A 25,295-nucleotide genomic window follows, 5' to 3' on the forward strand; every position below is an offset into this window, starting at 1 on the left:
AGCACTGAGTCAAACATAGATCATCAGGAGTCTCTCCACAGAAGATCCACAGCCTCCAGACCAACCCTGAAGATGACTCCCACTGTCAGCCTGCTGTTGCTGCTCCTGCTCGGCCTCTCTCAGGCTCATCCTCTCCAGGATGAAGGAAATGAAGATGAAGACTCAGACGACGTTGACATCACCACCAGGATTCTGACCTCCAACAACGCCACAGATGAGATCCTGCTGGAAGGAGACCTGCTCGCTCCCCAAACCAGAAACGCCATGACGTGCTGGTATCAGAGCTGCCAGTGGAAGAAAGGATACAATGGTCTGGTAACAATCCCATTCACTGTGAGCAATGAGTTCACCAGCTGGGAAAAGCAGAAGATTGACTCTGCCATGAAGGTCTACCACAGCAGTACCTGCCTCCGCTTTGTCCCCCGTCAGAACGAGTACGACTACATCAGCATCGAGAACAGAGGTGGATGTTTCGCCGCTCTGGGCAGAGTGGGAGGAAGACAGGTGCTCTCTCTGAACAGACAGGGCTGCGTCTACCACGGTGTCATCCTGCACGAGATCAACCATGCTCTGGGCTTCCAGCATGAGCAGACCAGGAGCGACCGTGACAACTATGTCAGGATCAACTGGGAGTACATTAACCCACAGAGTGCCTACAACTTCTACAAGCACAACACCAACAACCTGAACACTCCCTACGACTACTCCTCCATCATGCACTATGGAAGAACAGCCTTCACTATCCAGTACGGGAGGGATACAATCACTCCCATCCCCAACCCCAATGTCCAGATCGGCCAGAGGCGGGGCATGTCCCGCTGGGACATCATCAGGATCAACACGCTCTATGGCTGCTAATAATGCTAATGTTAAATGTCCTGTTTGTGTTCTTTTTTTCCTGACATTAATAAAAAGCAACTTGAACGAGACAAATGGTTAATTTCACTACATTCTTTGTAAATTCTGATAACAGAATACATGACCAAAACATGCCTCGAATGTCCAAAATAAAAGGTAAAGCATCACGACTGCAGTTGTATCTATTTCAAAAATCTTTCATATGAAGTCAGTTACACTAACACACAATCACAGAGGCAAATAAAGGATTGTTAAAGCTGCATCAATGTCTGTTGCATGCAAACCACAAAATACATTCACACAATGCTGATAAAGTCTGCCAGTTCCACAAGACTCTTTCTGTCCGTCACCCTCTCACAGTATAACAGTGTTTTTAGTTGTTATGCCACCCAGCAACATTCCCATGCTGCACACTGTGTGTATGTATTTTTCATCACAACTGAGCAGGCAAGTCAGAAGAATCACACAGCGCAAGTAAAGCAAGACAAATTCATACAGTTACACTTTGGTTGAAAGCAACAAGAAGAGGTTCAGATGTGGATTCTACTGTAAAAAATTGAGCACTCCCTTAACAACTGCCTGCATGCGCCAAAACATCACAGCTGCTGTTCACTCCACCTTGCAGCTCCACTTTCTAGATGAAGATGAGTAACACTACATTAAAAGACGAATATATAACACATACCTTACAGATGCACTGGCAGAAGGTAGAAGATGTCTGTGTCTGAATGTGTGAGGGACAGTGGGGGAGACAGAGAAGACACAGTCAGTTCGTTAACATGCATTTTAAAAGTCAAACTTTAGTCGGACGATGACAATAATTCAGTTTTCTTCATGTCATGTAAATATATTAGTCCATCTAAAATTGAGCTGGCCTTAATCAGACTAACATACCTGGATAATGTGATACATAGTCCGATTATTCTTGCATGTATATGATGAGTCTGACTTGGTGTTCCGCACATGGACGTACATGTCTTCCCAGTTCTTTGACCTGGAAGTAGAAGGAGATGACGTATAAACTGCAGTACTGTTGTCGGAAAAATACAAACACAACGGCGCCAGCGAGAGCGAAAGTTACAGAGAAACACGATCCATCTCACTGTTCATCTTGCGGTTTGTTTTTCTGTAACGTAAAGATCAACAGGAAACTGATTCAATAAGCACTAGTTTATCGAGAGGCTGAGTCAGACGTAGGTGTCCAACAAATCTATTTTCTCCTCCTCATGTATACTTGGACCTGGCAAGTTGTCCGATTGCCTGTCTTAGTCAGTCTACAGCCTTAGCTCGAATAAACTATGCATGTAAACATGGTCAGCCCATGGCCAAGTGGAAAGGGAACTTGGCTTGTAACCGGAGGGTTGCCAGTTGGAGTCCCCACTACCTTCTACATATGCAAGAGTTTGAATAGGCCGTCTATCATCCTCACAGAGGGACACACAGCTTTTGCTGCAACTTTAATAGCTTGTCATGAAAGGTGCATGGGTATTTCAAAAACAGTCTTAAGAAACTGAGCAAATTTTGATGATTTGGGTCACACAAATTACATTTTTCTTTTCTTTGGTAAAGGTTGTTAAAAAAACACCAGTACAGCAAAGTAAAATTTAAAAAAGTTGAGGAAATTCTAGCAGAGTAATTTGACACAAAGACGACAAAATGGCCTGAAAAATGGTGTTGAGGATTATATGCAATGTTTAAAAAGAAGGTTTGTCTGTGGAGAACTCCCTACAAAGGTGTATTTAGGCCTAACAGTTTGGACCCCAGCCCATAATCCTCCTGCAGACACACCTGTAGAGAAGAGTATAAAGACTCTGGACAGCACTGAGTCAAACATAGATCATCAGGAGTCTCTCCACAGAAGCTCCACAGCCTCCAGACCAACCCTGAAGATGACTCCCACTGTCAGCCTGCTGTTGCTGCTCCTGCTCGGCCTCTCTCAGGCTCATCCTCTCCATGATGAAGGAAATGAAGATGAAGACTCAGACGACGTTGACATCACCACCAGGATTCTGACCTCCAACAACGCGACGGATGAGATCCTGCTGGAAGGAGACCTGCTCGCTCCCCAAACCAGAAACGCCATGACCTGCTGGTATCAGAGCTGCCAGTGGAAGAAAGGATACAATGGTCTGGTAACAATCCCATTCACTGTGAGCAGTGAGTTCACCAGCTGGGAAAAGCAGAAGATTGACTCTGCCATGAAGGTCTACCACAGCAGTACCTGCCTCCGCTTTGTCCCCCGTCAGAACGAGTACGACTACATCAGCATCGAGAACAAAGGTGGATGTTTCGCCGCTCTGGGCAGAGTGGGAGGAAGACAGGTGCTCTCTCTGAACAGACAGGGCTGCGTCTACCACGGTGTCATCCTGCACGAGATCAACCATGCTCTGGGCTTCCAGCATGAGCAGACCAGGAGCGACCGTGACAACTATGTCAGGATCAACTGGGAGTACATTAACCCACAGAGTGCCTACAACTTCTACAAGCACAACACCAACAACCTGAACACTCCCTACGACTACTCCTCCATCATGCACTATGGAAGAACAGCCTTCACTGTCCAGTACGGGAAGGATACAATCACTCCCATCCCCAACCCCAATGTCCAGATCGGCCAGAGGCGGGGCATGTCCCGCTGGGACATCATCAGGATCAACACGCTCTATGGCTGCTAATAATGCTAATGTTATATGTCCTGTTTGTGTTCTTTTTTCCTGTCATTAATAAAAAGCAACTTCAACATATGATACAAACTGGTAATTGTTCTACATTCATTGTAAATTCTGATAAAGAATATACTGTAAGACCTCAAACGTCCAAAATAAAGGTAAAGCATCACAAGTGCCGCTGTATCAGTTTTATTTATCGGTGTTTGCGATTACAAAAAATCTTTCATATAAAGTCATTTACACAAACACAAATAAATGATTGCTAAAGCTGAATGAAAGTCTGTTGCATGCAAACCACAAAATTCATTCACACAATGCTGATTAAGCCCACCACTTCCACACGACTGTTCGGAACTCTCTCACAGTAAAACAGTGTTTTTAGTTTTCATGCCACCCAACAACATTCCCATGCTGCTCACAATGTGATGCATTTTTCATCACAACTGAGCAGGAGAGGCAGAAGAATCACAAGACAACTTCATACAGTAACACTTTGGTTGAAAGCAACTAGAAGAGTTGGTATTTTAATCATATTCACGATTGGATTTTCTTTGTAAATATGATTGCCTTATGCAGGATTGGCAAACAGAACTCAAAGCAAATCAAGCACTCCCTTAACAACTGCCTGCATGGGTCAAATACATCACAGCTGCTGCTACTGTTCACTACACCATGCAGCTCCATGCTTCCTAAATGAAGTCCAGATGAGTGACGCTACATTAAAACACAGAAATACAACACATTACTTAAATAAGCACTGGCAGAAGGTAGAAGATGTCTCTGCATGTGTGGCTGAATGTGTGAGGGATAGTGGGGGAGACATAGAAGACACAGTCGATTCATTTACATGCGTTTTAAAAGTTAGATTTTAGTTGGATGAAGACAGTAATTTAGTTTTTCTGAATGTCATGTAAATATGTTAGTCCGTCTACAATTGAGCTGGCCTTGATCAGACTAACACACCTGGATAATGTGATACATAGTCCGATTACTCTTGCATGTATATCATTAGTCGGACTGGAGTCAGACTTGGTGTTCTGCACATGCACCAAAATGTCCTCCCAGCTCTTTGACCTGGAAGTAGAAGGAGATGATGTATAAACTGCAGTACTTTTGTCAGAAAAAAACAAACACAATGGCATCAGCAAGAGTGAAAGTTACAGAGAAACACGATCCATCTCAATGTTCATCTCACTGTTTGTTTTTCTGTGACATAAAGATCAACAGGAAACTGATTCAATAAGCACAAGCTCATCGAGAGGCTGAGTCAGACGTACGTGTCCAATAAATGTATTTTCTCCTCCGCATGTACACTTGGACTTAGCAAATTGTCCGATTGCCTGTCTTAGTCAGACTACGGCTTTAGCTCAATTAAATTGTGCTCGTAAACATGGGCAGCCCATGGCCAAGTGGAAAGGGAACTTGGCTTGTGACCAGAGGGTTGCCAGTTAGAGTCCCCACTACCTTCTACATATGCAAGAGTTTGAATAGGCCGTCTGTGATAGACAGTCTATCATCCTCATAGAGACACACACAGCTTTTGCTGCACATTTCATAGCTTGTCATGAAAGGTGCATGGGGATTTCAATTACACAGTCTTTAGATACTGAGCAAAGATTTGGGTCAAACAAATTACATTTTCTTTTCTTTTGTAAAGGTTGTTAAAAACACTAAAATAGCAAAGTAACATGACAAAAAAAAGTTTAGGTAATTGTGGCAGAGTAATTTGACACACAAAGTGGCCAGAAAACTGGTGTTGAGGATTATATGCCATGTTTAAAAAGAAGGTTTGTCTGTGGAGAACTCCCTACAAAGGTGTATTTAGGCCTAACATTTTGGACCCTAGCCCATAATCCTTCTGCAGACACACCTGTAGAGAAGAGTATAAAGACTCTGGACAGCACTGAGTCAAACATAGATCATCAGGAGTCTCTCCACAGAAGATCCACAGCCTCCAGACCAACCCTGAAGATGACTCCCACTGTCAGCCTGCTGTTGCTGCTCCTGCTCGGCCTCTCTCAGGCTCATCCTCTCCATGATGAAGGAAATGAAGATGAAGACTCAGACGACGTTGACATCACCACCAGGATTCTGACCTCCAACAACGCCACAGATGAGATCTTGCTGGAAGGAGACCTGCTCGCTCCCCAAACCAGAAACGCCATGACGTGCTGGTATAAGAGCTGCCAGTGGAAGAAAGGATACAATGGTCTGGTAACAATCCCATTCACTGTGAGCAATGAGTTCACCAGCTGGGAAAAGCAGAAGATTGACTCTGCCATGAAGGTCTACCACAGCAGTACCTGCCTCCGCTTTGTCCCCCGTCAGAACGAGTACGACTACATCAGCATCGAGAACAAAGGTGGATGTTTCGCCGCTCTGGGCAGAGTGGGAGGAAGACAGGTGCTCTCTCTGAACAGACAGGGCTGCGTCTACCACGGTGTCATCCTGCACGAGATCAACCATGCTCTGGGCTTCCAGCATGAGCAGACCAGGAGCGACCGTGACAACTATGTCAGGATCAACTGGGAGTACATTAACCCACAGAGTGCCTACAACTTCTACAAGCACAACACCAACAACCTGAACACTCCCTACGACTACTCCTCCATCATGCACTATGGAAGAACAGCCTTCACTGTCCAGTACGGGAAGGATACGATCACTCCCATCCCCAACCCCAATGTCCAGATCGGCCAGAGGCGGGGCATGTCCCGCTGGGACATCATCAGGATCAACACGCTCTATGGCTGCTAATAATGCTAATGTTAAATGTCCTGTTTGTGTTCTTTATTCCTGTCATTAATAAAAAGCAACTTGAACATATGAGACAAATGGTTAATTTCACTACATTCTTTGTAAATTCTGATAACAGAATACATGACCACAACATGCCTCGAATGTCCAAAATAAAAGGTAAAGCATCACGACTGCAGTTGTATCTATTTCAAAAATCTTTCATATGAAGTCAGTTACACTAACACACAATCACAGAGGCAAATAAAGGATTGTTAAAGCTGCATCAATGTCTGTTGCATGCAAACCACAAAATACTTTCACACAATGCTGATTAAGTCTGCCAGTTCCACAAGACTCTTTCTGTCCGTCACCCTCTCACAGTATAACAGTGTTTTTAGTTGTTATGCCACCCAGCAACATTCCCATGCTTCACAATGTGTATGTATTTTTCATCACAACTGAGCAGGCAAGGCAGAAGAATCACACAGCGCGAGTAAAATAAGACGACTTCATACAGTTACACTTTGGTTGAAAGAGGAGGTTCAGATGTGGATTCTACTGTCAAAAATTGAGCACTGCCTTAACAACTGCCTGCATGCGCCAAAACATCACAGCTGCTGTTCACTCCATCTTGCAGCTTAACGTTTCCTAGATGAAGTCCAGATGAGTAAGGCTACATTAAAAGACACATATATAACACATACCTTACAGAAGGACTGGCAGATGGTAGAAGGTGTCTCTGCATGTGTGTCTGAATGTGTGAGGGACAGTGGGGGAGACAGAGAAGACACAGTCGGTTAATTTAAATGCATTTTAAAAGTTAGATTTTAGTCTGACAAAGACCATATTTTGGTTTTCTGAATGTTATGTAAATATGTTAGTCCGTCTACAATTGAGCTGGCCTTAATCAGACTAACATACCTAGATAATGTGATACATAGTCCGATTCCTCTTGCATGTATATCATTAGTCGGACTGGAGTCAGACTTGGCGTTCTGCACATGCAGCAAAATGTCCTCCCAGCTCTTTGACCTGGAAGTAGAAGGAGATGACGTATAAACTGCAGTACTGTTGTCGGAAAAAAACAAACACAATGGCATCAGCAAGAGCGAAAGTTACAGAGAAACGCGATCCATCTCAATGTTCATCTCGCTGTTTGTTTTTCTGTGACATAAAGATCAACAGGAAACTGTTCGATATGCACAATCTCATCGAGAGGATGAGTCAGACGTACGTGTCCAATTAATCTATTTTCTCGTCCTCATGTACACTTGGACTCAGCAAGTTGTCTGATTGCCTGTCTTAGTCAGACTACGGCCTTGCTCGATTAAACTGTTCATGTAAACATGGGCAGCCCATGGCCAAGTGGAAAGGGAACTTGGCTTGTAACCAGAGGGTTGCCAGTTAGAGTCCCCACTACCTTCTACATATGCAAGAGTTTGAATAGGCCGTCTATGATAGACAGTCTATCATCCTCACAGAGGGACACAGCTTTTGCTGCAACTTGAATAGCTTGTCATGAAAGGTGCATGGGGGATTTCAATTACACAGTCTTTAGATACTGAGCAAAGATTTGGGTCAAACAAATTAAATTTTTCTTTTCTTTTGTAAAGGTTGTTGAAAACACTAGAATAGCAAAGTAACATGACAAAAAAAAAGTTGAGGTAAGTGTGGCAGAGTAATTTGACACAAAGACGACAAAATGGCCAGAAAACTGGTGTTGAGGATTATATGCCATGTTTAAAAAGAAGGTTTGTCTGTGGAGAACTCCCTACAAAGGTGTATTTAGGCCTAACATTTTGGACCCCAGCCCATAATCCTCCTGCAGACACACCTGTAGAGAAGAGTATAAAGACTCTGGACAGCACTGAGTCAAACATAGATCATCAGGAGTCTCTCCACAGAAGCTCCACAGCCTCCAGACCAACCCTGAAGATGACTCCCACTGTCAGCCTGCTGTTGCTGCTCCTGCTCGGCCTCTCTCAGGCTCATCCTCTCCATGATGAAGGAAATGAAGATGAAGACTCAGACGACGTTGACATCACCACCAGGATTCTGACCTCCAACAACGCGACGGATGAGATCCTGCTGGAAGGAGACCTGCTCGCTCCCCAAACCAGAAACGCCATGACCTGCTGGTATCAGAGCTGCCAGTGGAAGAAAGGATACAATGGTCTGGTAACAATCCCATTCACTGTGAGCAGTGAGTTCACCAGCTGGGAAAAGCAGAAGATTGACTCTGCCATGAAGGTCTACCACAGCAGTACCTGCCTCCGCTTTGTCCCCCGTCAGAACGAGTACGACTACATCAGCATCGAGAACAAAGGTGGATGTTTCGCCGCTCTGGGCAGAGTGGGAGGAAGACAGGTGCTCTCTCTGAACAGACAGGGCTGCGTCTACCACGGTGTCATCCTGCACGAGATCAACCATGCTCTGGGCTTCCAGCATGAGCAGACCAGGAGCGACCGTGACAACTATGTCAGGATCAACTGGGAGTACATTAACCCACAGAGTGCCTACAACTTCTACAAGCACAACACCAACAACCTGAACACTCCCTACGACTACTCCTCCATCATGCACTATGGAAGAACAGCCTTCACTGTCCAGTACGGGAGGGATACAATCACTCCCATCCCCAACCCCAATGTCCAGATCGGCCAGAGGCGGGGCATGTCCCGCTGGGACATCATCAGGATCAACACGCTCTATGGCTGCTAATAATGCTAATGTTAAATGTCCTGTTTGTGTTCTTTTTTCCTGTCATTAATAAAAAGCAATTTGAACATATGAGACAAATGGTTAATTTCACCACATTCTTTGTAAATTCTGAAAACAGAATACATGACCAAAACATGCCTCAAATGTCCAAAATAAAAGGTAAAGCATCACGACTGCAGTTGTATCTATTTCAAAAATCTTTCATATGAAGTCAGTTACACTAACACACAATCACAGAGGCAAATAAAGGATTGTTAAAACTGCATCAATGTCTCTTGCATGCAAACCACAAAATACATTCACACAATGCTGATAAAGTCTGCCAGTTCCACAAGATTCTTTCTTTCCGTCACCCTCTCACAGTATAACAGTGTTTTAAGTTGTTATGCCACCCAGCAACATTTCCATGCTGCTCACTGTGTGTGTGTATTTTTCATCACAACTGAGTAGGCAAGGCAGAAGAATCACACAGCGCGAGTAAAGCAAGACAGCTTGATACAGTTACACTTTAGTTGAAAGAAGAGGTTCAGATGTGGATTCTACTGTCAAAAATTGAGCACTGCCTTAACAATTGCCTGCATGCGCCAAACATCACAGCTGCTGTTAACTCCATCTTGCAGCTCCACTTTCTAGATGAAGTCCAGATGAGTAACACTACATTAAAAGACGAATATATAAAACATACCTTACAGATGCACTGGCAGAAGGTAGAAGATGTCTGTGTCTGAATGTGTGAGGGACAGTGGGGGAGACAGAGAAGACACAGTCGGTTCATTTATATGCGTTTTAAAAGTTAGATTTTAGTCTGATAAAGACCATATTTTGGTTTTCTGAATGTCATGTAAATATGTTAGTCCGTCTACAATTGAACTGGCCTTAATCAGACTAACATACCTGGATAATGTGATACATAGTCCGATTCCTCTTGCATGTATATCATTAGTCGGACAGGAGTCAGACTTGGTGTTCTGCACATGCAGCAAAATGTCCTCCCAGCTCTTTGACCTGGAAGTAGAAGGAGATGACGTATAAACTGCAGTACTGTTGTCGGAAAAAAACAAACACAATGGCATCAGCAAGAGCGAAAGTTACAGAGAAACACGATCCATCTCAATGTTCATCTCGCTGTTTGTTTTTCTGTGACATAAAGATCAACAGGAAACTGATTCAATAAGCACAAGCTCATCGAGAGGCTGAGTCAGACGCACATGTCCAATTAATCTATTTTCTCCTCCGCATGTACACTTGGACTTAGCAAGTTGTCCGATTGCCTGTTTTAGTCAGACTACGGCCTTAGCTCCATTAAACTGTTCACGTAAACATGGGCAGCCCATGGCCAAGTGGAAAGGGAACTTGGCTTGTAACCAGAGGGTTGCCAGTTGGAGTCCCCACTATCTTCTACATATGCAAGAGTTTGAATAGGCCGCCTATGATAGACAGTCTATCATCCTCACAGAGAGACACACAGCTTTTGCTGCACATTTCATAGCTTGTCATGAAAGGTGCATGGGGATTTCAATTACACAGTCTTTAGATACTGAACAAAGATTTGGGTCAAACAAATTAAATTTTTATTTTCTTTTGTAAAGGTTGTTGAAAACACTAGAATAGCAAAGTAACATGACAGAAAAAAAGTTGAGGTAAGTGTGGCAGAGTAATTTGACACAAAGACGACAAAATGGCCAGAAAACTGGTGTGGAGGATTATATGCCATGTTTAAAAAGAAGGTTTGTCTGTGGAGAACTCCCTACAAAGGTGTATTTAGGCCTAACATTTTGGACCCCAGCCCATAATCCTCCTGCAGACACACCTGTAGAGAAGAGTATAAAGACTCTGGACAGCACTGAGTCAAACATAGATCATCAGGAGTCTCTCCACAGAAGCTCCACAGCCTCCAGACCAACCCTGAAGATGACTCCCACTGTCAGCCTGCTGTTGCTGCTCCTGCTCGGCCTCTCTCAGGCTCATCCTCTCCATGATGAAGGAAATGAAGATGAAGACTCAGACGACGTTGACATCACCACCAGGATTCTGACCTCCAACAACGCCACAGATGAGATCCTGCTGGAAGGAGACCTGCTCGCTCCCCAAACCAGAAACGCCATGACGTGCTGGTATAAGAGCTGCCAGTGGAAGAAAGGATACAATGGTCTGGTAACAATCCCATTCACTGTGAGCAATGAGTTCACCAGCTGGGAAAAGCAGAAGATTGACTCTGCCATGAAGGTCTACCACAGCAGTACCTGCCTCCGCTTTGTCCCCCGTCAGAACGAGTACGACTACATCAGCATCGAGAACAAAGGTGGATGTTTCGCCGCTCTGGGCAGAGTGGGAGGAAGACAGGTGCTCTCTCTGAACAGACAGGGCTGCGTCTACCACGGTGTCATCCTGCACGAGATCAACCATGCTCTGGGCTTCCAGCATGAGCAGACCAGGAGTGACCGTGACAACTATGTCAGGATCAACTGGGAGTACATTAACCCACAGAGTGCCTACAACTTCTACAAGCACAACACCAACAACCTGAACACTCCCTACGACTACTCCTCCATCATGCACTATGGAAGAACAGCCTTCACTGTCCAGTACGGGAAGGATACAATCACTCCCATCCCCAACCCCAATGTCCAGATCGGCCAGAGGCGGGGCATGTCCCGCTGGGACATCATCAGGATCAACACGCTCTATGGCTGCTAATAATGCTAATGTATAATGTCCTGTTTGTGTTCTTTTTCTGTCATTGATAAAAAAAAAAACATCGACAACATATGATACAAACTGGTAATTGTACTACAAATTCTGATAAAGAATATACTGTATGACCTCAAATGTCCAAAATAAAGGTCATTTACACAAATACAGGATTGCTGTTATGCAAAACCACAAAATGAGGTCACACAATGCAGATTAAGCCTGTACCAGTTCCACTCTTTCTATCAGCAACATTCCCATGCTGCACACTGTGTGATGCATTTTTCATCACGACTCGCGGAGAAGAATCACACAGCGCAAGTAAAACAAGAAGGCTTCATACAGTTACACTATGGTTGAAAGCAACAAGAAGAATTTCAGAAGTGGATTTTACAGCCAAAAATTTCAGGTCGGACCTTCGTCATGATCACGATTTTGGCTCTGTAAATCAAGCACTCCCTTAACAACAGTCTGCATGCAACAAATACATCACTGCTGCTGTTCACTACACCACACAGCTCCACCTTTCTTAGATGTAGTCTGGATGAGTAAAACATACCTTACAGAAGCACAGGCAGAAGGTAGAAAGTGTCTATGCATGTGTGGGTGAATGTGTGAGAGACAGCGGGGGAGACAGAGAAGACACAGTCAGTGTGTTCACATGCATTGTAAAAGTCAGATTTTAGTTGGACAATAAGACAATAATCCAGTTTTCTTAATGTTATGTAAACATGTTAGTCTGTCTAAAATCCATCTAGTCTTACTCGGACTAACATGCAATGCGATTCATGGTCCAGTTACTCCATGTTCTGCACATGCACCAACATTTCGCTGTTTGTCTTTCTTTGTGACATAGAGAAATACTGCACAACCTACGGAGACATACGTGTCAAATAAATCAATTCTGTCCTCAGGGCCTCAGAGTGTTGTAGTAACAGAATCAACACACTGCAGCTAGTTATGTTGAGATATCGATCACTTAAATAAATAACATGTTGTAACCATGTTATCTTTTTTTTTTGCTTTATATGTAATTCTCCAGCTGTGTAATAATATGCATATATATATATATATTTAAAAATCCCAGACACAAACTACTCACAGTGATTCTATTAGACTAATAACATAAATCATACATCTATCATCAATTGATTCGCTATACCACAAACCCTTTATGGGTCTTGGGGAACCTCAATCTTTTAGCCCGATCCTTTAAAGGTGCCATATGTAAGAATGTGGCCAAAAACGGTTACTACATTCAAATTCAAAATACCGAGGTCTGTTAGGTTTCGTTTTCTGACATAACTGGCAACCCGTGGTTGCTCGGCAGCTGAGACTCTACTGACTGCAATGATTCGTAGACGGCTGTAGGTGGCGCCACATGCCAAAACATGATTTCAAAACATAAACATGATTTGCAGTCTGCAAATTTTTTTTATGTAAACATTTTGGCTGTACTGTTGTTGTTGGTGAGTTCAGTTTGTTATATGAACATTATTCCTGAGTCTCTGTGACATATTAGGAGGATTTTATGGCCAGTTGCTTTAGATTTATTACATAATGCACATTAAAGATAAAATCTTAATATTTTTGCACTTCTGTTTATTTTTATGAGAAAACACTGAAGGTATTTTAAAGTGCTTTGATGTCATGAATTCAAATCATTCACAGCCTGAGGATCAAATGGACCCGTGTCTGTTCTGGAGAGCAAACGCTGTAGACAAAAATAAACACTTCAGAAGATTTAAATATGGCAACAAACTGAAAAAAAAAAATGTGACTGTGATCGTTCAACGTGAGCTTCGCTGTCCTCAAACACAAGTTTATCATGTAAGTCAATCGTTCAACTCTAAATGCATCTCCACCTGAAAGTCTGTGGTTCTAACACAAGTGTAGGAGAAAAAGAGTGAAAAAATATTCACGCTTCGGAATCAAAACACACAGTCAAACAAAGCACTGAAACAAAAAGAGACCGATTTAATATCACTTTATTGTCTCTTTCCCCAAATCATTTAGCTCCTCCTCTGTCAATCAGAGCTCTGGGTTTTCAGTCGCCTCAGGCTGTGCTGGATTAAGAGCTTTGATGTCGGCCTGCTGCGGGACAGCACAATCGCCTCGGTGCCTCTGGGCACCAGCTCAGTCAGGACACACACTGTCTGTGATTTACCTGCAACCAGACTCCCTGAAGGATTGTTAACACTCTGGGAAGCAGTGGGCGAGGATGTGGAAAGTCTTCACATGAAAATCACGTTCATTACAGAAAGTATGTGCAGCTAATGAGCGTTGCCTGAAAGCGACGAGTCATGTTTGAAACTTCACAGAAAGATGAAATGGTTGCGGTTACCGCAGGACTGTGGGAGACATGTATTCAGCTGACAAAACTCTACATATTAATCCTTTGAAGGAAAAGTCAGCAGTTTTTTTGCACATTGTCGTACGAGAGCATCACTCTGCTCACTAAATATGAGAAATTAGCCAGAATGAAGTAAAGACTGGAAACAACAACTGTGGCTCTGTGCAAAGAAAATAAACTACACTGTCAATTTCAGTGCTTTCTAATAATGAACATGTCACATCCATAGAATGTACACATGAAGATAACGGTTGCCTCTTGGCGGCTGGTTGCTGTCCAGTATGCAGTATTAATAATAGCTGGTATAAAAAAAAAAAGCAATTACAAAGAAATTGGGGAAAAAGGACCCCGCTACACAGGATCAATGGAAACAGATTGTAGAGGAAATCTACATAATGGAAAAGACGACACACCGCTTACGGCTACAGGAAGCTCAGTTTGAAGAAAAAATTATGAAAATGGACAATATTCGAGAGCTGAACAGCGACGAAGACCACAGGAAAGTTAGCTGATTGAGTAGAAAAAAAACAGGAACACGAACTTCAAATATATTCTCCCCCAAAGGTGATTTCAGTCATTTCTGTGTGGGTGTGTGTTTTTTGGATTTAAAGGGATTAGAGCAATATATTTCCCCTGCCAAATAGTCACACACTAGGACAGATTTGAATACCATTTTAGTAGTTTTGACAATATATCCTTAGTTGTTTGTTATGCTTAATTCTAATGTAACTGAGAAACATAATTTCTATGACCACTGGATTTTTTTTTCTACTGACATGGTTAAGAAATGAGAAACTACTCACTGCATCATCCATTGATCTTCTACTGCTTTATCCTCCACATGAGTGGGTCGGGAGGGTCACTGGTGCCAATCCCAGCTGACATAAGACGAAAGGCAGGGGTACACACTGGACAGGTCACCAGTCCATCACAGGGTCACAAAGAGACAGACAACCATTCACTCTCACACCTATGGTCAATTTAGAGCGTCCAATTTGACTAATCCCCAAATCTGCATGTTTATGGACTGTGGGAGGAAACTGGAAAACCCGGAGAAAACCCACGCACACACACACAGGGAGAACAGTTATGTGTGTTATGATCATTGTACACATCTTACGGTGTTTGGATACAGAGGAAGAGCAGATATTTTACAATAATATGTTATTGACGTGTACTAAATAACAATGCAACATTAATACCATAAATGGAATTCAATAGAAATATAGTGAGTGAAGTTATGTCAAATAAATGAATAAGAATTCATTCATGTATAAGCAATACAACACAAAATAATGAGACTAAACTGGTATAAACTTTTAAGCAGCTGAGGCCACATTTGTTGTTGTTCAAAGTCTGATGGTTTGTGGGTAGAAACCGACTATGAACATCCTGGTTGCGATGCCGATGCTCCTGAACCGTCTGCCGGACAGCAGGAGCATATAAAGTCCATAGCTGTGGTCAGAGGTCAGAGAGGATTCAATGCGGGCAGCTCTGACCTGGTGATTTTGTGTTACAGTGCGAAGCACTGCGCTTTCACTGTTTACTGTATCTCTGCTATATCTACACACTCTAATCCAACTTTTGTCCACAGAAATAACAACAACAAAAAAAATAATATTAATACAAAGAATTTATAGTGCCCATACAGTTTCAAACAGCAGGGAGAGCCTGGAGGTGAATTGTCACTGAAAAAACAAAGCGGCCAACTGGTCGGTTGGTGTGAAAACAGCTTCCTGCTGCTCCAGGGTTTGCTCAATGCCAATGTCCTGTGTTGTGTGGGAAAAAAAACCCAACAACGCACGTGCAAACATACAGCATGCTAAGTGTAGTTTTTAATGAGGTAATGTAGACTTCATAGATAATAATGATCATTTACTGTATCGGCAGAGCTTTATGTGCAGGTTCCTTCTCTATACATGCACACGCACAGCTGACTGTTCTCAGGTTCAATATGTTGAGTTATAATAAGCCTTTAGAGAACTATCAGCCGCTGTATTTGCGGCTCATCAGAATGCATGTGCCACATCACATTAGCTCCCACGTGGGAACCGTGATTTTACTTGGTAATTCTGGAGCGTCGCAGCACCTATACATATTCATGCTGAACCCTATAAGTGTCAAATTGAGACGTCCTTCCAGTGTCCTTGACAGCAGGTTATTAATATTGAACACCTAAGTCAACATTATAGCGCGACGAGGCGACGCACAGGTCACGGTGTGACATATTCCCCACACCTTCTGTCGTCAAGACAGCTGACAAACGTTCATATTAGTTTATATGGTGTAGTATTGTATTGTGTGGGTTATTTCGGGAAGTTTAGTTTCACGACAGTTTTTACTTTCGGTCAATCAGTCAAATCATCACATGCTGCAAAAACTAGCCAATTCTTATTGTGAGGAAAGTTTTCCTTTCATTTCATTCACTATTTACTAAGAGCCCGTGCACACGCTCGGACTTAAAAGCCACGAATCCCGGGGTGTTAGTCTGAGCGCCAACATCTTAACTATTCCAAACTCCAATCCCTAAATTGGTGTGGCTGTTGACGCTTGTGGCTGGTTTTTATAAAATGCTGCTACTGTGTGGTGTGCAGTGGTACCAGGGGGGGTTGTCTGGCTGGTGCTCTTGATAGGATGCTGGCTTCAGGCATCTCATCACGGCAGCTGAGAGGTGGTCGCTGAGGTCCTCCCGCTCGAGGCGACGCCCAAGGACTATCAACACAGCGGGGAGCCCGGGTGCCAGCGAGGTCTCGAGCAAACCTCGCCTCGCTTCATGAAAGCCTAATGAAGAGAGGGGGCTCAGAAAACTATGTTGTTCAACAGCCACAATCCTGCAGCACAGGAGCATGGAGACGACGAATGCAGGGGAATTCACATGTGAAGGAAGATTGAAAAGATGCTGCAATGTGAGATTGTGCCCGTTTATTATTGTGAGAAATGAAAATCTTCATCAGTGACCGTTACTAATAAATAAAAGGTACAGAACCTATTGTGTAGGATCATTGGAAATCTAAAAGCAAAAGGCAACAAAGTTAAAATAAATGCAAATTGTCGTATTGAAAGAAAATTAGTCAGTCAGTACTGTGGGCATGCAGCTCTTTATCATCAATATCATTTTTCAAAAGGTGAACAGAAAATATGGTGCATAATATTTCCTACCAACTTTTGATACGTTGCTGTTCGGACACACAGAATCAAGTTGGAGAAGAGATTGTGACCTGAAATTTAAAAATATACAAAACCACAGAGAGCAAAAAGACCTAAAAATTATTTTCCTAAGAAATTTTAAAAGAAGCCTTCTGGTGGCTCCTATGTTTATATATAATCCATTATAAAAATTACCGTTATCCCAGCATTTTTTTTTTTTTAAGATTTAAAAATAGACAATAATCTCTTTTAAGTGTCAATGTCAAGACTCACAAACTTTACACACCAGACATAATACATTCACAATAATACAAGGTGATATTTCAGTTGTTTTCATAAAACACATCACCTTCCGACTGAGAATCTGAGAGAATAAAATACAACAAAACACCGACAATCTTTGGAAGCAATATTACACATTGGTCCAGAAATGCTCAACAGACACAATCGTAAAAATGTGGTTATAGAATCTCTGCAGGGTCCGTCAGTGTGGACGTCTTTGTTTGAAAGGTGCTTTAGGTGCTGGTCGATGTGAGCGGGTCGTGTATCGTCGGCTGTGATACAACAGCAGACACGCAGCAGATTAAGATTCAAACCTACCACACACTCTGAAACCAACGAAAAGTGAGACTGTGCATACGTCCAGCACGTCCTCTGTAAACAGTCTACCGAGCATCAGCAGCATCACGGCCCGTATTACTGTATCTTCTTCTTCCTGCCTTTGATTTCGCTGTACTGAACCTGTGGGGGGGGAAATAAGAAAACAGGAGTGAAACACTGTTATGTACTCGTGATTCTTAACAACCACTACTACAAAACCTCGGTGTTTTGTAGGACGATGCTGGGCAGAACAACAGCGGTCAGCGGTGAGACCACAGAGAGTCAAACACAGAGACCTAAGGCCATCGCAGAAGAAGAGGGACAAAACAAAAAGGGGTCAAACAGCTTAGATGGAGGAGGACAGAGACAGAGGGTGAGATGGACAGCGTATAAAAAGAGATGGGAAAGAAAGGAGAGTGGAAAATAAAGAGGTCAGTGAGATACTTTGTGTTTTATTTGGTGGTATTTAAATGCTGTAGTGATGCTAATTCTTCTCTGAAAGCAGCTAAATTCAGCAAATATTTGACTTCTTTTTTTGGGTTGGTTGACGCGAGTTGGAGGAGACACTCTCTCGCTCATGCTGAGTTCAAACAGGAGACACGAGGAGCAGCGTCTCCCCTCTCAGCATGGGAACAGCCGGCGCTGCAAAGCTGCTAAGCAGCAGACCTCCACCAGGGATGTATCATGACCAAAACACAACAGAAATTATACAGGGCTACGTAATTATACAGTTGATGCTAATTATACATATAAGAGCGGAGAATGCCTGGGAGTTGTTGTAGTAAAATGCAAAGCTAGCGGGCTCTGGGATTTTGGGCTTCCTGGCCGGTTGATCCGGCGGGGCTTACCTTCTGCACATCTGAAGGCACCCTCGACAGGAAATCAAGCACTTCATTGTTGTTGATGCTGTATGGGTTCCGTAATTTCTTGGTGAATTTATTGATGCCTAAAACAGAAATTCACACCAACATATCATTAACACTAGTCTGTTGTGGCTGCGCTCTTTGTTTCAACACAAACAAATACCTGCAGAGGAGGATCCTGCTCCTGGTCGCTCTGTTACCACCTGTACATGAAGTCTTCTCGTTTTACTTTCACTTTACAGGTCGTACGTTACATTGTATAACGCTAGTCTTTCAATGTAGAATTGTTTTGTAATTCTAAAAACAGGCAATGGCTAAGTTCATAAATTTAGGTGGTCAATGGTAAAATAGGGATTGGGAAAACATACAGCAGCCAAAGAAAACTGTGTTTTTTTATATATATATTTATTATTATTATTATTATTATTATTATTATTATTATTATTATTATTATTTTATTATAAATCCAGTGAATAATAAATCAATGCAACTCTAGGAAATGAAATGAGTAAAACTGCATGTTAGAGCCGCATGTTTGCTCTTCAGCCCTTCTGCAGTGGCTCCTTGTAGTTTTGAATAAAAAAAACTAAAAACATTTCAAAATAAACACCTCTATTTAGAGATCACGCTTTAATATTGTGTGCATTACATCCAATGACTACGGCAAGTGTGATATTGAAAACCAACCCAAACTCGCCAAATCCTGTCCATCTTTGGATCCACATATTTACTGTATGCCAGGCAGTTTTTCTCCAAATATTGCTTTATTTATTTCAAAGTGGGTTACTTTTAATTTCATTAATTTCCACAAACAATGGAAGAAATAGGTATACATAGTTCTGTGTTTCATTTCAAAGTAGTTTCTTGGCTATAAATAGCAATGAAATGTCAAATGTCAGATCATTATTTTGCACACATATCTGTATAAAAAAACTTATGTGTGATATCGTCTTAATTGTATGGGTCAAATGGGTTTTTATGGCTCAAGATTCATTTTATTTGGGTGGAGAGGGGACAAAAATGTCTCTTTCCAGAGCCCTGAGCTAAAGGAACATAAACAACAAACAAACAAGGATAGTAAGTCACTCGGCCCTCGACACTCACCCCATATTAAAACGATGTAGCGTACAGGGATGAAGTACGTGAGGACCGCCGCAATGACGAGGACCAGGAGGGCGAGGCCCGACAGGAACGGCACAGACCAGTTGAACGTGCTGTCGGATTAATACCAGAATCAGTCATGAGTTTAATTCTGAACTTGTGTATGTTAATATACAGATGGAACGGCGAAAAATGACAATAGTTCAGTTAAATATTGTATAATTACAATCTGTATAGTTTTAGGATTGAAAAGATCTCTTAAAGCTGAAATAAAGTGTTCCACTTCTTGCGGGTTACGAGTCCTTACTTTTTAATCCTCTCCCCAAAACAAGCGATTTCATCCAGCAGGTTTTGAAGAGTGATGATGGTTTCTTGCACCATGTGGATTTTCTCCATAAGCCCTCTCCTCTCCGACTCCTGCAAACACAGCAACACAACGAAAACCAGTCTTCACACTGTGTTGATGACTCACTTTTTTCCCCTATTTTTAAGTATAGAGTGAATCTGGAGGGGCAAGATACTCGTGGGTTTAAGTGGATCACTTTTTTTAAACACCATACAAAGATTTATTCACTTATGTTATTTAGAATGGAATGACTGGTATATTATTATTATTATTACTACTGCTGCAGCTGGACCTACAGTATGCATTTCTTTTTATCTATTCTCACAGTATTAAGAATAGATATAAGCGCTCAATCTTGATTATTTTTGAATTGTATCACTAAAAAAGTATGTTTTTTTAGTGAAGAGTATGTATGTGAACAGGCATGGCACAAAAACAAATGAAAATGAATGCATAAACTGTTTTGTCTTTAAAAATACAATTTAAACATTTTTTCTGAATAAAAATTGTATCATTTATTAAATGATTTATTTCATTAATTAAACAAATGGCATTAGCAAAAACAGAAGTGAAAACAATTTATACATTTGTACGTGCAGGAGGTCCGTTTTTTTTTTTGTCATTTAAATGTGCCGATCATTTGTTAGCTCAGGCATAAACTAAGTGAGCTCGTGACTGATTGTTGAGATGATCTCAAGGCCACAGGTTTGATCCCTGCAGCACTTGATGATAATGCCCATCAAGGTCTGTGAGAAAGAAACCAAAACCCTGAAACAGACTCATTCATCGCCGCTCTGGATAAGAGCGTCTGCTAAATGTGAGCATAAAGGCAGAGTTTGAACATGTCCTTTTGAAGTGGAGGCTCTTCAGAATGGGGGACTGGACTTCACATTATGAAGGGAAAAAAAAAAAAAAAATCATCCAGACCCCATGAGGGAGGGACAGCTCTAAAGTAAACAGACAAGACCAGATTCCTCTGAAGATTGCTGTGGCCAGAGCCAGACTTCAGACAGAGACACAGCCACATGTCCACATCAAACTCAGTGGAGGGTTATAGGGCTAGAGACAGGAGATGTGCTCTGCGGGGACGGTGGAGTGCCAGTGATGGTTACTGGGGGAGTGTTTACTGGCCAAAGCCATGGTCTTCGTCACTATGTGATCTCTGCGATATGGGTTTGCCTCTGCTTGGGGATTTTTTGCCTCAGAGCCATCAGGGCTTTTGGAGACAAGCCTGGGAAAGGAGCTGCAGTCAGGATCAAACCTGGGATACTGCAGACGCACAGTGACTATCAGTCTGGAAAAACCACATGCGAGATAATTTAGAGTCACCTCAGTTGAATATCCATCACGGCACTGAACCACTTCAGCCGTTTTAGGGTCATGTTCCCACTGGAACCAGCATTAGAACTGCATTATGTCAGGCTGACCCAGGCCATTCATAACATGTACAATAAACTGCTGTCATTCCTGAGAATTATTTCACTGCTCAAAAACACTCTAACACTTTCAACTCAAACTTTTTAAAAGAGGTCTAAAAAAAACCCACCACGTCTAAGTACTGTCATTAGTTCCATAGTGATGGTATTATATGGCGTGTTAAGCTTGGGGACTTTCCAAAAAGCAGCAGAACCTTTCTCCCCCACCCCTCTATTAGCATATGAATGTGCTGTGACATGTGGAAACTGGTCGGTGAGGGCTTCATTAAGCCCAAATGTCTTTTGGTAACCACGAGTTCACAAAGAAATACAACTCGCTGTTAGCCGGAATCAAAACACGTCAGATTTGGTCGTGAATGAGGAGATTAAGAAAAAGAAGAAGCACAGATCATAGGCAGACACCTTTCTCAACAGGAAAGATAAGAGTCAACAAAGTGGAAATGCACCTACCTTCTCATCATCTTCATCCTCATCCGCCAGATCCATGTTGTCCTGGAAACAAAGGATTAGATTCTTCATGAGTTGTCACATTTTATCAATGCTAGTGACTCAGCGGTGACCCACATTTCTTTATTGACAGGCCTTTTTTTTTTTTTTTTTTTTTTTACACAGCAAACCAAAGTAGATGAAGGCCATGTCACTGTGGACGTATTCACCGAGCTTTTAATACGTCTGTGAAAGGAGTCGCTTGAAGTGACAGATTTAAAACTTCAAATAAGTCAAATATTAACAACAGGAACAACTGCTAATGTTGCTCCAGATATTTGGAGTGAAGCAGGGAGGGAAAAAAAAAAGTGTGTTGTAAAGATCTAATTGTTTGTGTTATCCCAAAATGGACAGAGCGTAAACGGTGTGTAAGAAACAACAAAATCAAACTATTTTATTCACTTGCTTCTTACCAAGAAAGGCTTTTGTTTCGTCTGGTTTGAAGAAGTTGGGATTTCAAACTTGCCTATAATACAATGTAATGCAATGTAATATAATATAATATAATATAATATAATATATAAATAATTTCCTGTCAGGGGTGCCTTCAGATGTGCAGAAGGTAAATGAGTAACTTTCTAACTCAAAAAGGGAAATAAATAAAAATTTTGTCATACTGTCGCTGCCATTCATTTAAAATGATTTTAAAAATGACATAATGATAAAATATCTAATGAGGTAATTAAACACCTTTAAATACGTATAGTACGTAGGTATCCTTGATTGAACAGTGCTCTATGTATATATCCTTTGCTTTAACCTACGTGCTGAAAGAGGATTCGGCATTATATTTTTAGTGGGAAAACACTACAGTAACACTACAAAAAAACATAGGTAATTATAATATAACCTTTTTACATGAGAGTTTTTGAAACTTCTTGTTATTTGGCCAAAACAAAAAGGGAGCAGCCGAGACAGGAACCGGGACAATGAGCAGAAGTGGACGACAGAAAAAAGGAGACGGAGTAAATGAAGGACAAACAGAGAAAATTAGCTCAGGATATAATTACATGTTGCATGAGTCTATTCAGTGAGTTTTCTATGCTTATGCATTGTGTGTTATTTTATTATGACGTGTTACGTAGAGAGATGAAGGCGGTTGCTATGGAAACAAACATTTTTTTTTGTGCGTGAGGTAGATGTTCTTGTACAAAATGGAGAGAGAGAGTGAACAGGGGTCAGGAGTTCATGTGTGCTGAAGGAGAAGAAGATGAATGTTGAGGAGGATGATGATGCTGCTGCTGCTGCTCTTCACTCACCAGGTCTTGGCTGACTTGACCGGAGTGGATCCTGATGTAGTTCCTCACGATGAGCAAGACCAGGAAGAAGGGGAGCATGTAAAACTCCCAGTACCACACGGTCACAAGAAAAACCTGCGGGCAGACGACAACAGAGGTCAGCGAGGACAGACACAAGGTTTCATGGAAATATTCATTTCCGTTAAAGGACCAGTGCAGAACTCCAACCTCTCTACTACCATTTGCAGGAGAAAAAAAATTACAATTACTTTGTCAAATTGCACTTTATTCATCTATAATCTCAATCTCATGATCATGGATAAAATACATTTGTGCAGCCGAGTGTCCTTTTTTTCCCTTAGCACTGAGAATCCACTTCTTTTTATAGGCACTTCTTAACGTAGCAGCCATCTCGATCGAGTGGCACTCTGTAGCTGCCGTGATGTAAAATGCATCAGATTGTGATAACTACAGCAACGTTCAACTTAAGAGGCATCGAGAGAAATCATTTGGTATTGGTTTAAATGTAACATACATTTGTTTACATTTAAACGTCACCAATTACAACTTTAAGTCTGGGCAAGATTATTACTATTGATGAATAATTACCTGCTCAGGAATAAAGAGTTTCTTTCTTTCTGCCATTTATCAATAATTCCTCCATCCCAGCAAGATAAAGGCTCTCTCTCCAGTTACCACATACGCCTAATTGCTCTACTTCATCTTGCGTACATTACAGTGGACTACACAATTCACAGCAGCCACAGGGGCTCCTCCGTGTGTGAATATGCCATCAACATCAATAATGGGACTGGTGATGCACATTCCACCTGTGTACGCAGCTCTGGCGAAAAGGATAACAGAATAAAGAATTACGGCTTGTGATGTCTCGACTGCATGGCTAAATGGAAACTATAAAATAATCCTGTCAGAGAGGCAGCGCTGGCCAAAGTGGCAGCCGGCCAAAAGGCGTGGGGGGGCAGTTTACAGGTTTTTAAATGCTAATAAAAATAGAAGTGAACATCTGGTAAAGACATCACTCTCCTCTGAGGCACCAACTGACATAAAAGATGGCAGATCCCTCCCCCCCTCCTCTCCTACCCTCCCCTCCCTCCACCGCCGCCACCAGCTTTAATGTGCAAAAAGCCAAGCAGGCTATTGTCTGTGTTATCAGAAGCCAAAAAACGGGGCCTGAGAGACGAGATGAAACCAGTCCTTAGTGAAGGGGTTATGTTTTATTAGCGAGGACTGAGCGAGGACAAGGGGAAAGCCAAGTCACGCTTTGGCGGAAATGTATACTCGGGCCATAAAGACTGTGATAACTGCAGCAACTTTCAACTTAAGAGGCATTACACAGTCTTCAACAGCAAACGGGGATATGGAAATACGATCCAGATCAGAGGAGATAAAAAAAAGTATAAAATGTTGGGAGAGCTACTGAACCGGAGGGTGGCACATTTAAGAAAGCAGCAGGTTTTCCACACACGTTATTGGGGAAGGGTTTGCATGGCGAAGAGAGACGTAATACATGTGCACTGAAATTACATGGGGGGTGAGAGTTAGCCATTTTTCCTACAATTACTGACTGGACGACTGGATGGGAAAGTAACAGTGACAGGAAGTGGTGTGAGGACATGTCTTTTTAGAAAAGAAAACAAAAAAATATTGTTCTTAGTTTAGTGAAACTCAGCCTCTTCTAATGTTGGGTGACCCTGTTTTTTTCTGCGTTTGGAAGCGAGAATGGGAAATTGAGGGCGTACTAAAGTTGCATGTTCATATAAAAGTAAATAATACACTTTTTCCAAAAATAAATTGATGACAGGCAACGATCAGTGGGCAATTGGTGTGTTCTGACACTGCCCGGACTGAGGCTCCTCATAGTGATTAGATGCACCTAATTTTGCACAGAGCTGTGGGACACGGAAGGTTTTGTCACTGTATCCTGTGTTGTAGAGAGAAGCTTTGAGTCATTACTTTTATGTGGTGTTACGACTGTAAACAGCCATCGAGTTCTCCTCACTGGGGCTTAAGAAGAAAGCAGGGGAGA

The 25,295-nt window shown here is 42.2% G+C and overlaps 6 protein-coding genes across 6 annotated transcripts in view; 5 read left to right on the forward strand and 1 right to left on the reverse strand.

Moving 5' to 3' along the window:
* Positions 1 to 72: 72 nt before the first annotated feature.
* LOC310936339 (high choriolytic enzyme 1-like) lies at positions 73 to 858 on the forward strand (the record flags this gene model as incomplete). The annotated part of the gene is made up of 1 exon (XM_083900388.1): positions 73 to 858. The coding sequence occupies one exon, from the start codon at positions 73 to 75 to the stop codon at positions 856 to 858; it is 786 nt and encodes a 261-aa protein (XP_083756514.1).
* Positions 859 to 2,747: 1,889 nt separating this feature from the next.
* LOC310936388 (high choriolytic enzyme 1-like) lies at positions 2,748 to 3,533 on the forward strand (the record flags this gene model as incomplete). The annotated part of the gene is made up of 1 exon (XM_083900447.1): positions 2,748 to 3,533. The coding sequence occupies one exon, from the start codon at positions 2,748 to 2,750 to the stop codon at positions 3,531 to 3,533; it is 786 nt and encodes a 261-aa protein (XP_083756573.1).
* Positions 3,534 to 5,498: 1,965 nt separating this feature from the next.
* On the forward strand, positions 5,499 to 6,284 carry LOC310936591 (high choriolytic enzyme 1-like; the record flags this gene model as incomplete). The annotated part of the gene is made up of 1 exon (XM_083900668.1): positions 5,499 to 6,284. One exon carries the CDS (start codon positions 5,499 to 5,501, stop codon positions 6,282 to 6,284), a length of 786 nt encoding a protein of 261 aa, XP_083756794.1.
* Positions 6,285 to 8,201: 1,917 nt separating this feature from the next.
* Positions 8,202 to 8,987, forward strand: LOC310936432 (high choriolytic enzyme 1-like; the record flags this gene model as incomplete). The annotated part of the gene is made up of 1 exon (XM_083900495.1): positions 8,202 to 8,987. The coding sequence occupies one exon, from the start codon at positions 8,202 to 8,204 to the stop codon at positions 8,985 to 8,987; it is 786 nt and encodes a 261-aa protein (XP_083756621.1).
* Positions 8,988 to 10,898: 1,911 nt separating this feature from the next.
* On the forward strand, positions 10,899 to 11,684 carry LOC310936936 (high choriolytic enzyme 1-like; the record flags this gene model as incomplete). Its single annotated transcript, XM_083901100.1, has 1 exon — positions 10,899 to 11,684. One exon carries the CDS (start codon positions 10,899 to 10,901, stop codon positions 11,682 to 11,684), a length of 786 nt encoding a protein of 261 aa, XP_083757226.1.
* Positions 11,685 to 17,820: 6,136 nt separating this feature from the next.
* Positions 17,821 to 25,295, reverse strand: part of LOC310937039 (multiple C2 and transmembrane domain-containing protein 2-like) — a gene marked incomplete at its 5' end in the record, with an annotated part of 29,720 nt that continues 22,245 nt past the window's right edge. Inside the window, 6 exon segments of the mRNA XM_083901230.1 lie at positions 17,821 to 17,919; positions 18,627 to 18,724; positions 19,746 to 19,855; positions 20,050 to 20,159; positions 21,975 to 22,016; positions 23,270 to 23,383. Of these exon segments, the coding sequence (XP_083757356.1) occupies positions 17,875 to 17,919; positions 18,627 to 18,724; positions 19,746 to 19,855; positions 20,050 to 20,159; positions 21,975 to 22,016; positions 23,270 to 23,383 (519 nt within the window). The 3' untranslated portion in view covers positions 17,821 to 17,874.

Source organism: Microchirus variegatus (assembly GCF_963457635.1).
Source record: "Microchirus variegatus genome assembly, chromosome: 14".
NCBI classification, from domain to species: Eukaryota; Metazoa; Chordata; class Actinopteri; order Pleuronectiformes; family Soleidae; genus Microchirus; species Microchirus variegatus.